Here is a 16,268-nt window from a genome sequence, read left to right on the forward strand (position 1 = left end):
TAACCCTGAGAGAAAAATATTTCCGCAATTCTTATTGGTCTTAAAACAGTATTTTACATAATAGGATCTCTCAAAAACTCAACACTTTCTCACATTTTTCATATTATTTATATATAGTAACTCCTTTATTTCATAGTTTCAGGTATTAAATTTACATATTTCTCTAGTTATTATATATATACACATATATATATACTGACATTTTCCTTTATCAAAAATATTCCATAACATAACCACACACATGACAGATATTTTATACTTCAGCAACAATACAAGAAATGTGGGAAAGCAATGCCTAAATGTACAGGCTGGTTCATTTCTTAAAACTTTTCTTTAATATACATATTTATATTCACTTCCATAAATAAACATGTTGCTAACAAAAGGATATTCAGCTTCCCAAATCAAAAGTATTTTTGGTTAAAAAAAAAAAAAGCCTTCAGTATGTTTTTTGTTTTATGCTGAAAAGGAAATAGAAAACAAAGAACTTTTTGTTGTTACACTAATCTTGCTGTGATGGTAAAAAAGAAAAATATGCTTTCAGCAAATGAAAATCTTGCCAAAATATAGCATTTTGCCAGCATGATTATTTTAGCTTCTGGTATTTGAAACTGATTTGCTGAGGGGTAGGCATCATAATAAAATACGCAAATATTCACATAAAAATTAAGAGGAAAAATGAGAAGGTTTCAGTGCAGTAGAAGCATATACATCTCTGGCTCTGTTTACTCTTCATAAGCTTCAAAACCAAACACTCCAAAAGTCATTCTACAAATCTACTGATTTTATGGTACAATTCCCTAGTATAGTTTATTCCTTCTAATACTTAGCTGTTCAGAAAAAGGTAACATTTCCAAACAATATCTACTAAATCAGCTGGAGCTAACATTAGCTTTTACAGCTAGCCATCCAGTTTAAAGCTCAAAAAATGCTATGGTTGAGGCTATGAGGTGTGAGGCATGGTGAGCATGTCCCACCTTCCTTTAGTTGGACAGGGTGGAACTGAAAACTACATTTCTCTGACTTGCTTGCAGCCAGGGTTCAGGATGTGACTTGGGTTCTGCCAAGCAGATAGACTTGCTTCAGATTAGGAAAGCATTAGCAAAGTAGAGGTCATCCCCCTGGCCTGTTTTGGCTTTTTTCTGCTGGCAAGCAAGATCATGGAAATAGGAGGTTTTCTTCAAGTGTCTCAGTTTACATTCTCCAGCTTCCCCTCACTATGAGGCAGCTGCACTAACTCCTGTGTCGCAGACCACAGCTATCACGCAGGCCTGGAGCTCATAGCTCTAGTGGTGGCCTCAGAAGCATTATCATCCTTGGTGAATGAAATGTGCATTGTTATTCCTAGACATTCAGTCTAGAATCCACTCTTCCTCAAGTGTTCTAACAACTCTGTAATCACCCAATCCTTCCATTAAATCCCTTTCTGTTTACCTACAGTGGCTTCTGTGTCTTGCTGAGTCCTAACTAATACTCATGTCTGGCTAGGACTTTACATCACCTAACACCTGAAGGGAATGGAATAGGATAAATCATGATCCACTTTAGAAATATTAAAAAAAAAAAAAAAAAAAAGGTCAAGCATGTGAATACCTACCCCAGACTTCACATCATATAAAGTATGTGTAAGGGTGATTTTGAAGACTGCATGGGATCGACTGCTCTCCTCATTCATGTTGGTAGCCGCAACTGTACGGGATTTGTTACCCTCAGACATCAAAGATTCAATATCCTAAGTAGAAACAAGTCATAGACACATATTTCATTACCTATCAAACAAACATCAAAACTCTGCTATCCTATGAAATGAATTACAAGCTATACTACTCAAGTCAACCACATTTGGAGTTTACAGGTTTACACTTTATTTCTCAATGAACATTAAGCTCCACTGAATATAATAGGCAATACTGTCTCTGAAAACTCAAACAAAACACTTACTTTCTGTAGGTGCTGAATAAAGTAGCAGTTTTGACTGAGAATTAGAAAAGTTTAGAAGCCACATGTGGAGACCCATAAGATGGCCAAATATATCATACCAAACTTCAGCTAATCTAGAAATTTTGAAAAATTTAGTTTCTTTAATAACAGAAGCAATAGAAGACAAGTATTAAATCAGATTATATGAATAAAAAATAAACAAAAATAACTGCAACCCCTTCATGTAAGCATAACACTGTGTTGACACATTAGTGTATATTATACCAGATCTGTTTTTGAAAACAGAATATCAAGGAACTAAATTCCTGCACAGATTTACTACTTCATTGCCATTCTGCTAAAAAGGAGATAGGATAGCATACCTTATGACCCACCAATTGCCCTACTGGGTATTTACCCCAAAGATACAAATGTAGTGGTCCAAAGGGGCACGTGCACCCCAGTGTTTATAGCATCAATGTCCACAATAGCCAAACTATGGAAAGGACCTAGATGTCCATCAGCAGATGAATGGATAAAGAAGATGTGATTAATACACACACACACACACACACACACACACACACACACACACACACAGGAATATTATGCAGCCATCAAAAATGAAATCTTGCCATTTGCAATAATGTGGATGGAACCAGAGGGTATTATGCTAAGCGAAAGAAGTCAATCAGAGAAAGACAATTATTGTATGATCTCATTGATATGAGGAATTTGAGAAACAAGACAGAGGATCATAAGAGAAGGGAGGGAAAAATGAAACAAGAAGAAACCAGAGAGGAAAACAAAACATAAGAGACTCTTAATCTCAGGAAACAAACTGAGGATTGCTGGAGTAGAGTAGGGGGAGGTATGGGGTGGCTGAGTGATGGACATTGGGGAGGGTATGTGCTATGGTGAACACTGTGAATTGTGTAAGACTGATGATTCACAGACGTGTACTCCTGAAACAAATAATATATTATATGCTAATTTTAAAAGAAAAAGAAAAAAAAAGGAGATAGCATGATGCACTTAAAAGATCATGGGATGGGATCTCCATTTTTTAAAATGTCATAAGTTCTAAAAATGGTTACTTAACCAAACTGAATTTTAGTTTCATAAGTAATAATACAGAGCTATAATATAATCTACCTTACAAGGATTTTAATGAGGAATAAGAAAGATAGAGCTGACTACTTGTCTCCTCTTACCCTGTCTCATTTTCTTTCTAGTAAAGGAACCCAAAGCTGAGCACCTTACCTTGCAGTGGAACAGAGACTACATTTCCCAGATGCTGTAGGTCAGTCTGGCCATAGGATTCAGTTTTAGCAAATGAAACACAAGGTCATTTGGGAATTCTCCTTAAAGGGAGTAGGCATGCTCTCACATCTTGGTTCTAAGAGCTAAGATCTTGAACTATGAGAATAAGGGAATTACCACAGAGCCCTATGTGGAGAGCTGGAAGGAATCTAGGTCCCCAAAAGCATCTTTGGAGCCACTGTATCAGCCCTCTGCACATTCAATCCTTCATTCACTCATTTGTTCACTTAAATATATATGAAAGTCACCTACTACATGACAGGCACATTTTGAATTCTGAGAGTGAATAAGGAACAAAACAGATGACAATTCAAAGAACTTAAATTCTATTATATTTTCCTGTTATTTGCAGCCAACACAAACCTAACTGACACACATATATAAAACTTTGAAAGTCATAATTTTCTATTTTGCTGTATCAATGAAAAATAATAATGTTTATGAAAAAAATTCAATATGATAAATAAAAAGCCTCAAAGTAGAAACATTAACTACATGGGGCACCTGGGTGGCTCAGTGGGTTAAAGCCTCTGTCTTCGGCTCAGGTCATGATCCCGGGGTCCTGGGATCGAGCCCCGCATCGGGCTCTCTGCTCAGCGGGGAGCCTGCTTCCCCCTCTCTCTCTGCCTGCCTCTCTGCCTACTTGTGATCTCTGTCTGTAAAATAAATAAATAAAATCTTTAAAAAAAAAAAAACTACGAAAAGAAGTTTAAGCAGGCACCAAAATAGAAAAACCAACACAAAAAAGTAAAATCTATGATTTTTTAGATCCATTCCAAATTCATTTTAGATCTATTAAATCTGACAATCCTGAGACTTAATGTAAAAGCTTCACCTTATTTAGCCTACACTTACTTACTGGCTCCCAATCTGTTGTCTCATGCATAAGCTGTATTGAGCCTTTTAATTTTTTAAACAAGCAGAATTTTCTGTCTCTTTACACTTTCCAATCTCCTCTGAACCTTCAAAAACATCTGATCTCTCTCCAATGTTGTATAAATAAGTTCTCAAATGATCATTATCAAAATAACAATACCTACTAATATTTATATCAAACCCTAGCATTCTCAAAGACTTTTCACATTATCTCATTCGATCTCCACCAGGAAATCTTCCTAGACACCACCGACCCCAGACATCCACACATCCATTTAAGTTAGGTACCCGCTCCTCAAAACTACCATGAATCCTAATCATGTATTTCTCACTGCTCTTAAAATCATGTTGTTTTAGAACACCTTTATAATAACATCTATAAGCATCTTGAGGAAATGGACCATCTCATTCACTTTTTATATCTTCAGCACGTGGCACAAAGTCTGGCACATGACAAGTGTTCAATACGTGATTATCAAAAGAAGTACTTAAAATTTATTAAGTGAAGTATCATGGACCAAATGGTAGAAAGGACTAATGAACAAAAAAACAAATGGACCTACCTCACAAGATAGTCAAGAAAATAAAACTAATTTCCATTTTAAAAATGAGGACAAAGAGGATTAGTGAGGTAGGTGATCTGAGTCATACAAGAGTCACATACAAGAGGATTAAGTGTCACCAGATCAACATTCTCTGACTCTTAAGTCAATGTACATTACATCACAGCATCTCACTCCACCCCTATTTTCCTATCTTGCAAAGGCTGACGGATCCACACAAAGAAGAAGTTTGAAAATGAGAATAAAAGGCCAATGAGTGATCCTCTCAAATCAGAAACAGACTTTGAATTCCAAATACCCAATTCATGTTTTATTTAATGAAATCATAGGCAACTTCATTATCTTATGCACTACTAGGGAAGAAAAATGCTGCTGTATATTATTTTAAGACGCAATTATAAGGATTATCACAATTTTAGAGCTCATAAAATATTAAAGTTAAGGTGTATTTCACAATAGATGAATAGGGATGTTTGCAAATGTGTACACCCTCTCTCAAAATTAAACTGTCCTAATAGCCATATATGGCTTTTTAAGAAAGATCTTTGCAAAAAGTAGCTTAATAAGTAATGCTACTGTTAACTTTTTTTATTTCAAGAAAAATAATCATCAGAAATTAAACAAGAAATAATCTGCTACAGTGAATTTCAGCAGTGTATAGAAAGGAGGCCATTACCTTGTAGCTTGTGACAGCCAGTTTGGAAAGTCCATCGACATAGGGTCCCAAAACATTGTGCTCTCTGACTTTTAACGTTTGACGACTTCTGCCATTAAAAAAGAAAAAAAGAATTTTAAAATAATAACCTGCTTTTAAAGTGATTCAATTGTGCTCCATAAAAATATACACTGAATTCAACAAAGACCCCAGGTAAAGAGAACCAACTTACTTGATCTAAGAAGAATATAAACCAAACTTTAAAATCTTGACTGGTACGAAAAACTTCATAATGTGGTAAAATATCACATCACTCAAAAGGGTACACTGTGGGATGTCTATTTACTACCACAAAGAATGCGGACTCTAGATACAAACATCTACTTGTCATTTCACAGAATGTGGTACAAAGAACAGAAACTCAATAAATGTTAACTGTGCAAGAAAGAAAACTCAAGACCAATCTGAATCATGAATAAAGACAAACAACAGATTGAATTTAATAATGACTTAAAAATATAACATTAGGCTGATCCCAGGGCTACTGGGTTGTTTTAATATGGGATAAAGATTCATGCCCTTTACCACGCTAGACTAATAGATTAAGTAGATGGGGTAAAAAAAACACATTATCATTTCAATAAGTGCAGTGAAAAGAATTCAACAAATTTACTTATTCATGATTAAAAAACAAATAGATACCACTTACAAAGAAGGAACTAATAAACTCAGTGAGGGGCCCCTGCCAAAAACCCAAGACATACAGCATACTTAATTATATCAACCAAAAAACATTAAGAATATTCCTTGTTGATTATATGGTAAATGAATTCTATCTCAAAAAAGCTCTGTAAAAAATATAAACATTACAATAAAAAAAGAATATTTGTTGACAGTGAGATTGCAAGTGATTCCTATTTATGAACTTATTTTCTAATGATTTGAAATCCTCTACTACCCTAGGATCAGCTACCAAAAACTTCACCTATTACTATAAAACTGTACAGGAAATAAATATAGAACAAATATTTGACATAGGTCTGATCTCAGGACATACTATATATCATAGCCTTTTCCTTTCATTTTTCCTATTCTCTTAAGAAGATACTGAATTCATAAAATCAGTACTTGATATAAAAAAACTAAGTTCTCTTGGGGCACTGGGTGGCTCAGTCGGTTAAGCATCCGACTCTTGATTTCGGCTCAGGTCATGATCTCAAGGTTGTGAGATTGAGCCCCATGTTGGGGCTCCAATTTATTAAATAAATTAATAAATAAGTCTTAAAAACAACAACAACTAAGTTTTCTCAGATAGTCTCCCTAAGAAGGGATTGCCCTTAGAGCTTTTAATCCATTCACTTCGACTCTTCAGAAACAATGCAAAAGTCCTCAACAAACTTTCATGGTGGAGGCAGAAGTAGCAGCTAGCCCCCACGGTACACTTACTAAGTAAATGTTCTAAGACCTCAGGCATATCCCAGCCAATCTCCACAGCAGCCCTTTGTGATATTATATAACAGTATTATCCCCTCAGTACAAATGAGGCCTAGAAAACATAAGAAACTTGCTCAATAGGTACCAATTAGAGGACCTGGATGCAGAGCTACATGGAGCCCAAGCTCATGCTGTTAATTACTAACAATACACAAGACAAACATAAGAAATTACTGAAGACTCCAACCACATTGTAGATAAAGTTCAAGTGATTCCACACAAGCACCGTGGAATACAAAACAGGGGGATGAAGTCCGCTAAGCATTTCTAGCTGGGATCTCAAGAAAAGTGATGCTCTTCATAGAGAGGAAGGTGCAAGGGCAAGAATTCAGGGCAGAGTTGGGAAAAATACAAGCACACAATATTCAGCAAGATGTGGGTACCTAGGCTATAACCTTCCTACCTCTGGCCTCCTTTTGTTTCCTGCTTTGACTTTCATGCTTGGTGCCCTCCAGCCACACTGGACAGTGGGGTCACTCTCCAAGCAAGTAATTTCTTATACCTCTGTGCTCTAGCACAGGCTGTCCCCTATGCCTGCATGGTTCTCACCAAACTTCTCAGTGGAAAAACTACTACTTGGAACAGAAATCATCAAGCACCTTCTGTGGAATCTTCTCTTCTCCTCATTCCCTTTGCTTTCTATTTTGTGTAAGCCCCTTACACAATTTAAAAACATTATTGCATTGTTTATAATTATTTGTTTCCAAAACTCTCATTCTGTCCACACTGGGAGATCTTCCTTTCCATCTTGCATAGTGCTCTGCATGTAATAATGATCATTCAACAAATGTTAAGTTTTACAGAGAAACACTTAAGTGCCAATTCAATGTCACTGGGAAAGGCCCAAAGATCATCATCTTTGTCAAAGAAAACAGATGCCAGTGAGAGGCTGACATGTTTTCTTGACCGAGCATTACTACAATGCACTGCTTCTAAGAGCACCTTTCTTTGATCAACTTCTTCATCCAAACATAACTAAATGTCCCCTGGTAACTCCGCATTTTCTTTAACCTCAGCTCACTTGACCTCTGACCTTACAGACACTATTCTTACATCTATTAAGCCACAGGCGTTATTATGGGTTTCTTTCTCATCATGGTTGCACTTCCTTAAAATCTGACTCAGAAACTCTGTGCAATGGATAGATTTCCTCAGCTATGTCCTTCCTTATTAGGTTCAGTTATGACGGAAGAGTGAGAACAGCATTTTCTTAGGCTTTCTAATACTTTTGAACCACTTCGCTTTCAAAGTCTATGCCATCAAAGGGGACACTCTTTTTCTCTGGGAATTTTTAAAATTAACTATCCTAAAGTTCAGGTTTTAAATCTCTGATTATGCTTCTCCCTAACTTCATAGCCTACAAAGAAAAAACAGTTAAATTCTGCCTGAAATTTCTTGGTCTTGCTTTTTAAAAAGAAAGAAAGAAAAAAAAAAAAAAACCCTGCTTGATTAAGGATACCAGTCTGATATTAAGTCACTTAATTTTCCTTGCATATTTTTTGTTTGTGGTTTTGGATATATCTGAGAAGGCAGTATGAGCCAGATACAGGTGCATTCGACAATACTTCCCTGCCCCAACTCAGCCTTAAACGCAAAAGCCAGAACTGGCTTCAGGAAGCTGCTCAGTGTGACTAAAAACAAAGTCACAAGGACAATAACTAGATAAACAGATAAAAGCACAAAGACAATCACTAGATAAATAACTCTCTACCGGAGTTCAATATAAAAAATTTCACTTGAGTCAATTTCTAAGTGTGTATTAGTCCACAATGCTGTAACATTAGAGTTTCCAAAGTCCTTTACCCTTTGGGATCAAGAAGGTCTCTAACTTTTTCATTATAAATTTCCATATAGGACACTTCTACTTTAAAACTCTGCTCTTCATTTTCCTCTTTCTGAGTTCGTTCAAAGAGTCCACTACAAAGTCTTGGAATTAATCCAGGTTGGTCAGCTGTGCCCATCATGGTATAAGATTTTCCAGATCCTAAAAAGTGGAAATCATAGTTATTACTGTGTCTGAGAAGTTTAAATACATAACCCTCTTTCCATTGCTCATAAGCACTTAGCAAAATGCCCAAAAGAAAATAAAAAATATACCCAAATAAAATGGCGAGACTACTGAATACAGAAGCTTTCCTATTACACATGTAAAATCTAAAGTAAACATCTTTTAGGAAGAGAATAAAAACATTCTTTAACCATCTTTACACTTAAAAAAAAAAAAAAGTACCTAAAACAACCAAAAAAACAGTGAGGTCTGAGCAGCTTTCTAAAATTAACTGGGAAGATCCATATGATGAATACTATTGTGACTGTTCCCAACCACTAATCATAGCACAAAAAATACGCATTATCCCTATAGGCCCCAGAGCAAAGTCACTTACTACCCTCTGGCTACAGGGTAGAAACCAAAGAGTAATCTTCTTTTTCTACTATAAAATTATTTTCTCCGTTGTACCAAAAATATGTATTCATTAAAGAAAAGTCAGAACACACAGGTAAATAGAAAGGAAAACATTAAATCATGTATACTCCAACTTAAGAACTCTTTTTCCTTCTTTAGGAGCAATGCTTTTATAAAGATATTTTTAATCATACAAATTGCTGCTTTTATCACTTGATGCTTTATGAATGCCTAATAACTAAAACCAAAACACCACTTCTCAAGGACTAGGACTTTTCTATGAGTTTTTGATGTTAACTCATTGTGACAACCCTATAGGGAAGGCCTATATTCACCAACGTTTTATAGGTAAGGAAACTGACATGTAAGTTTCACAGGAGCTGGGCTGGAGACGGCCTACCCTGGCTCAGAATCCATGCTCTTTTAACCACATCACATACTGCCTCTTAAAAATTATCAGAAGCATTCTTCCATAAAGAATAGTTTTCAACTGGAGAAGCTATACAATAGTTTTCAATTGGAGAAGCTATAGGATATACCCTTATAAAAGTGACTCCTTCACTTTAAATAGATTTTCTTCCCTGGGAACCACAGAGGTACAGAAGTCAAATGCACCTTATCAACTATAACTGATAAGATGCTAACAATATGTATTCCCTTTGTTATTTTCTCTGTTATATTCTTTAAAGCTTAAATATATATATTTAATATTATATATATTTAATAAAAAATATATTATTATTTAACATTACCAGTCTGTCCATAGGCAAAGATACATGCATTGTAACCATCAAAAGCATTCTGAAGGATATTCTCCCCAAGGCACTTGAAAACATCATCTTGACCTAAAAGAGACAGAGAGAAAAAGAATGAGAAAGGGTATTTTTCTGATGTGTATTAAGGAGGGTACTTGTGGTGATGAGCACTATGTGTTACATGCAGCTAATGAATCACTGAACACTACATCAAAAAATAATGATGTACTATATGCTGGCTAATGGAACATAATAAAAAAATAAATAAAATTTTAAAATAAATGAAATAAATAAATGAATAAAAATTTAATTAATTAATTAACTAAGAAAAAATAAAGGGTATTTTAAGCCAAAACTACATATGTAAAATTTTTTGGAAAACTAAAAACAACCCCCTTAAAGATGCACTTTTTCAAACTATCTCCAAACAAGATTTTTAGACTTGATGAATACTTGTAAAAGCTAATGGCTTTCAAGTATTTCTAGTTAGCACATGATAGGAAATGAGTAAAAAGTTCCTGATAATATGAACTTGAATTAATAAACACTGGACAAAAATTCTCTGCAAAGCAAAAAGCTAATGAACCGCTGATTTTATAAACAATGACTATAAATACCCAAAATTTATACTAGGGACCTCCATGCACCTGAATTCAACTATATACCACCAGCTAATGTTTTATTCAGTGGGTACTAGAATTCAAAACAACCATACATATCAATTTCCTCTCCTTTTCCTCAATGGTAATTTTTAATTATAGAGCCTACAATACACACCAGCTAGAGGAGGGAAGAATATCTTGAAAATGTTTTCTGGCTTCCAATCATGAACGAAAATAATAGGTTGAAATTCTCCTCTACAGGCTGAATTAAATATGTTAATAACTGAAGTTATTCAACCTCTCTTTGAGTCTTGAATAAAACACGAAAGAACTGGATGTTGTTATGTTTGTTATACTTTGAATGCTATTAATAACATTCCATTATGCCCCACTTCCTAGTTAATTTCCCAGATGAGTATATCATCATCTTACTTCCGATATAGAAGGAATCCGTAAGCAATCCATCAGGCCAGCTAGAGCAAATTAACTTTAACTTTCTGAACGAGCTGTAGTACTACTCTGTCTCATGACAAAAGCCAATTCAATATGACCCTCAATATTTAAAAGGTATTGCTTAGAAACAGGTGTCACACGCAGTTAGGAATAAAGCAAATTAAAAGGCTGTCCCTGTAGTCCTAAATTTGTGGTGTAAAGAAGCTTGAGACAGTGTTGCTGAGGAGGGTAAGAGAATAACAGAATTCCAAGCAGGCAGAAGCAGAGCCTAGACTAAACTGTAAGTTTCCTTTTCCCCTTGCTCAACTTTCCTATACCAAGCTGCCTCTGTAGACCACATCACAGACATCTAAGGGAGTCAAAGTGGCTAGTGTGTGCTCCATGTCCCATGTAAGGTCTGGGAATGTGTTCGATAACCTGTGTACCCTATTAATTTACCTTTACTGTTTTATAACAAGAAGCGCACACTGTCAATCTCCAATTTCCCCAACAATGTAAAAACAGCAGAGGCAGGAGGAAATTCTCAATACAGGTCTTATCGTTACACAAATAATGCTGTAATACTTTGTGGGAAAAAATTAAAACACCTTTAGTTAATAGGATTCTGTACTTACCTGCATATTTTTCTCTGACTGATTCATCCATAGACCAGAAACAGTGATCATATGCAAACACCTGTTGAAAAATAAAATATGGTATATACTAAGAACAAAACCTCAACATACTTATAATAAACAGTGCTATAACACTGATAACACTGTTCACAGTAGTGAAATAAAAATACCTTACTGTCTTAACAATGGAGGTTAGTTGAATTATTTATGGTACAGTTTTACAATGAACAACTAAGCATCCTATAAATGATACCAACCTTTATTTCACGTGGAAAACTCTTCACAATGTTAGGTGAAAAAAGGGGAGGTTACAAAACAGTATTTATAATATGATGGCTATCATATACACATATACATGCAAATACATACATAGTTACACATAGAAAGTTTCTTTCTGCATGATAAGATTAGTGATCTTTGTCTTCTTTGTTTCTATGGATTCTCTACATTTTTACTTTTCTCGGAGAAAATGAAGATTTTTTAAAAGAATAAAATGTAAAGATGATTACTATGGCATGGTAAAAGTAGTTATAAAATAGCAGATTCAAAAAATCACAACACACCCACATGCAATATTGCACAGTTTTAAGACTGCAGAACACTGGTAAGAAAATGTTCCATAATATTGGAAAAGATATGAAAGTCTGGACCATGATCCCATGTTTGTACCAAAATCTATACAGATAAAAAGTAGTTAAGAATACACATTGGAAAATGGTTAGTGGTTAATACCACCTGGTGGGACATCACAGATGATCTCTGTTTGGATCTTTTACATTTACTACTTTCCAAAATATGTATGCTTGGTTGTGGGTTTTTTTTTTGGGGGGGCACTCTTTTAAGTTTTTTTCATTGAATTTTCTTTTTTTGGATTTCATATTTACAATTAAGTCTCAAAGGATTTTAAGTGTAATTGTGTGTGTGTTTTTTTTTAGGGGCACCTGGGTGGATCAGTGGGTTAAGTCTCTGCCTTTAGCTCAGGTCATGATCTCAGGGTCCTGGGATCGAGCCCCGCAGGGAGCCTGCTTCCCCCTCTCTCTCTGCCTGTCTCTCTGCCTACTTGTGATCTCTGTCTGTCAAATAAATAAATAAAATCTTTGGAAAAAAAAAATAAAAAGTAAAGCCTTTTTTTTTTTTTTTTTTTAATTTGAGAGAGAGCGAGCTTGCACAAGTGGGGACCAGGGGCAGAGGAAGAGGGACGGGGACAAGCAGACTCCCTGCTGTCTGCAGAGCCCAAGGCAGTGCTCCATCCCAGGACCCTGAGATCATGACCTGAGGCAAAGGCAGATGCTTAACTGACTGAGCCACCCTGGCGCCCCAAGTGTAAGTGTTTTTAAAATCATTTAAGCTTGTAATTCAAACTCTCCAATTTTTGGAGTCTGTTGTCTCTCTTCCGGTTGACAGTTTTCCTCTTGGGCCCTTGTATGTTAGTTTGCAAGCTCATCTGAATTGGGAGTTTGTGTTTTGTGGTTTACGTGGTTGCTTGTTTTTTTCCTCTCCCTCTGGCCACCTTTACACTGCCACTCCTAGCTGCCAAAGCCCAGATTTTGGTCCTCCCAAAGCCCAACGTCTCCAAGCCCTCTGATTTACACAGCTAGCTCAGTGTTGGTGGCCAGAACCCTTTCCTTAAGCCTTCATTCATGTTGGAGCCTCACTCAAATCAGTTTTCACACGGTGAGTTCTCCAGTCCTCACCCATACATCAGGCCCCCCTCTAATCTGCAAGAGAAGAACTTCTATCACCTCCAAGAACCTGCCTCTGATCCCAAGACCCAGTAAATACTTGGCTTCAGCCCCAGCTTGCTGCTAGTCCCTGAAGTTACATTATGTTGTTTTTTAATATGATGACATGATTTTAGTATTTTAAAAATATTTTCTCTGGGGTGCCTGGGTGGCTCAGTGGGTTAAGCTGCTGCCTTCGGCTCAGGTCATGATCTCAGGGTCCTGGGACTGAGCCCCACATCAGGCTCTTTGCTCAGCAGGGAGCCTGCTTCTCTCTCTCTCTCTCTGCCTACTTGTGATCTTTCTCTGTCAAATAAATAAATAAAATCTTTAAAAAAATATTTTCTCTGTCTCTGTTGAGTTTGGAGTTGGCAGGAGATTGCATCTGTCTGAACTCACAAGGCTACCTGGACCAAAGGTCTAAAAGTTAATTTTTTAAAGAAAGGAGATTAGATTAAGGTGGTATATTAAGTGTGCATGCCTATATCCCGCGGCTACCTGAAATTAGCTCAAAATGATGCAGGGAGAGATGAAGGGAAAGGGCCAAAAGGAGGAAGAAGAGGGGAAAGGACAATTAAGTTTTTGAAAGCTAGACTGCTTGCTTTACCTACAGAGAAATTGAGACTCCCTAAAAAATAGTTGCAGTGAGACCGATGAGGGATAGGACAGGGTGGAGTGGGGGCCACATGGAGACCACAGGCCAAAACACTACAGAAGAAGATGCCTCCAAAGGCGAGACCAGTTCTGGAATAGCACCAGGAGAACAACTAAATGAGCAACGGGAGGACTCTGGGGGCAACCACCAGGACAACTGGTTAAAAGGACCTTTAAAGCAGGAAATGATCAGAACACTCATATCTTTGTGCAAAACAACAGGCAGGAGAGGCATTTGTTCCCTGGAAGGGGGCAGTAATAGGAAAGCTAGGCCCAAAAGGCCAGGCGAAGCCTAGTGGCTGACAAGACCCAGGAAGAGGCAAGAGCCCTGGGGCCCAGAAGCTATCCATTGGCTGAAGCACTGCATTGTACATTACTAATGCTCCACAAGCTTCCAAAGCTAAACATGTTATTTGTCAAGAGTTGCGGCTCACTGTGTTAGCAACACTCCCAACAGGGAGAGGAAGAAAAGGAAAAGGAAGATGGCAGGTGGTCCCAAAGGACCGTGTATCACAATTTCAGGTAGGGGCTGCTTTTCAAGCTATACTCGTCAGCTGTAGTGAGGATCATTACAGCATGGTGAGAATAAATAAAGTGTGAAGTCCAAATTAGGTTTCTTCTGTTCTTTCAACTCTTGTCTCTTATAATTTTATTTAATTCTGTTCTTAACAAGGTTACATAGAAATTATCCTGCTTCTTTTTTTGTAAGCTTAGCTCTCACTTCAAAGATGCCATCAACTGTATGTATATACTTATCAAAGAGCAGGCTCTACATGGCACTCCTCTCTCGATTATTACGGGTTTTCTTTCTTCCTTTTTTTAATTTAGGGATTTCCTTAACAACTGCATTTCTGAATCTCAGTTCCAGTAGAGAAGCTACCATTAAAGTAACCATTACAAGAGTCGATACAGGAGAACTAAGCCCTGTTCATGGGCCGCTGAGGTACAAAGAATGAAGAACCTGATGGCTGGCAGGTGGGGAAGCTGGGATTGGAAACCGGCCTTTCCGCCAGGGGGCTGTTTATCACTAGGCGGGCTTGGCTCCATTCCCCAAATTATATGAAAGCACTGCAGCCTGGTACAAAGTTAGGAACTAATGAACACTTAGTTTTTACTTACTCACAATACTGAATAGTCCTCTTTAAGTTCTAGCAGTTTTGCAATTACAGGAATCTTTAAATTGTTATAGGAATCATCATCCAAGAATTTCCTAAAGCAGACAAACCCTTTTTTTTCTAAATATTATTCCTTTAAAATTTAAAAAAAAAAAACATTTTTTCAACAACAGTAAAGGAAAACACAGTGCGCAAAGTCAAATAACACAAAAACATAAAAGTAAAAACTAAAAGTCTCCCCATTCACTAAGCATACCTCTCCCTAGACATAACCACTATGTTAGTAATGTGGTGTTGATCCTTCCATACTTTTTATGTCAAGTCAACAATCTCTCTCAACATTAAGACACAACTGAATTAAATAACACAAGAACAGTTTTTAAATGTTGTGTAACATTTCCTCACATCTTTACTGCAATCTCCAGTCTCCAGCTCCATCAAAAAAAATCAGAAAACAGAAATAATCCAAAACCTTTTCAGAAAAAAGATGAAAAATCAGAAAACAGAAATAATCCAAAACCTTTTCAGAAAAAAGATTAAAAGATAAAAAATAAATATGATTTTTTACATATATAAAGAAATCCAGTGCCATATTAAACTATTAAAAAACATTACTCAAGTCCCCAAGACTGTGTCTATACATATTTTAGCAACAATAGAAAATGGAATTACAATTCAACTGCAGACTCAAAAACAAAATCCCAAGAATGTAGATAAAAATCTGAATTTCCTGGCGAGTTCCAAGTAATGGCAGCAAATGGTCAATTCAAAAATATAGTCCTTGTGTCCACTTTCGCAAACTATAAACTCCTTAAAAGATACAAGAACTGACGCACTCCCCTGAAGTTTCTTTAGAATCTGGGCTCAAATCTAAAATGAAAGCACATTTGCCTGAAGAAACTGTGGGCCAGGGCAGCTTTCTGTTGGCCTGAGAATGTGTCCCCAGCTGTCTGGGGAACAACATAGATGAGTCTGCCTAGCACGGTACTGACCACAGTCTGGAACGACCAGTTTCGAGCCAATCCATGGTGAACAGTGGAGCACAAAAGGAATCTGTGTTGTAGTTGCCAGGAAACTGGCCAGAATTGGTCAAAGTACAAATACAGCTTTTCCATAAAC

The 16,268-nt window shown here is 36.6% G+C and overlaps 1 protein-coding gene across 3 annotated transcripts in view; it reads right to left on the reverse strand.

Moving 5' to 3' along the window:
* KIF13B (kinesin family member 13B) overlaps window positions 1-16,268 on the reverse strand; it is a 196,123-nt gene that overhangs the window by 115,284 nt on the left and 64,571 nt on the right. For all 3 annotated transcript variants that reach the window (XM_032855722.1, XM_032855721.1, XM_032855720.1), the window contains exons 4-8: window positions 11,660-11,720; window positions 9,988-10,080; window positions 8,635-8,815; window positions 5,359-5,446; window positions 1,598-1,732 (exon numbers count right to left, since the gene is read on the reverse strand). In XM_032855722.1, coding sequence (XP_032711613.1) covers window positions 1,598-1,732; window positions 5,359-5,446; window positions 8,635-8,815; window positions 9,988-10,080; window positions 11,660-11,720 — 558 coding nt within the window. The remainder of the gene's footprint in view (window positions 1-1,597; window positions 1,733-5,358; window positions 5,447-8,634; window positions 8,816-9,987; window positions 10,081-11,659; window positions 11,721-16,268) is intronic.

Source organism: Lontra canadensis, unplaced genomic scaffold (assembly GCF_010015895.1).
Source record: "Lontra canadensis isolate GAN:19392208 unplaced genomic scaffold, GSC_riverotter_1.0 scaffold10, whole genome shotgun sequence".
NCBI lineage: Eukaryota > Metazoa > Chordata > Mammalia > Carnivora > Mustelidae > Lontra > Lontra canadensis.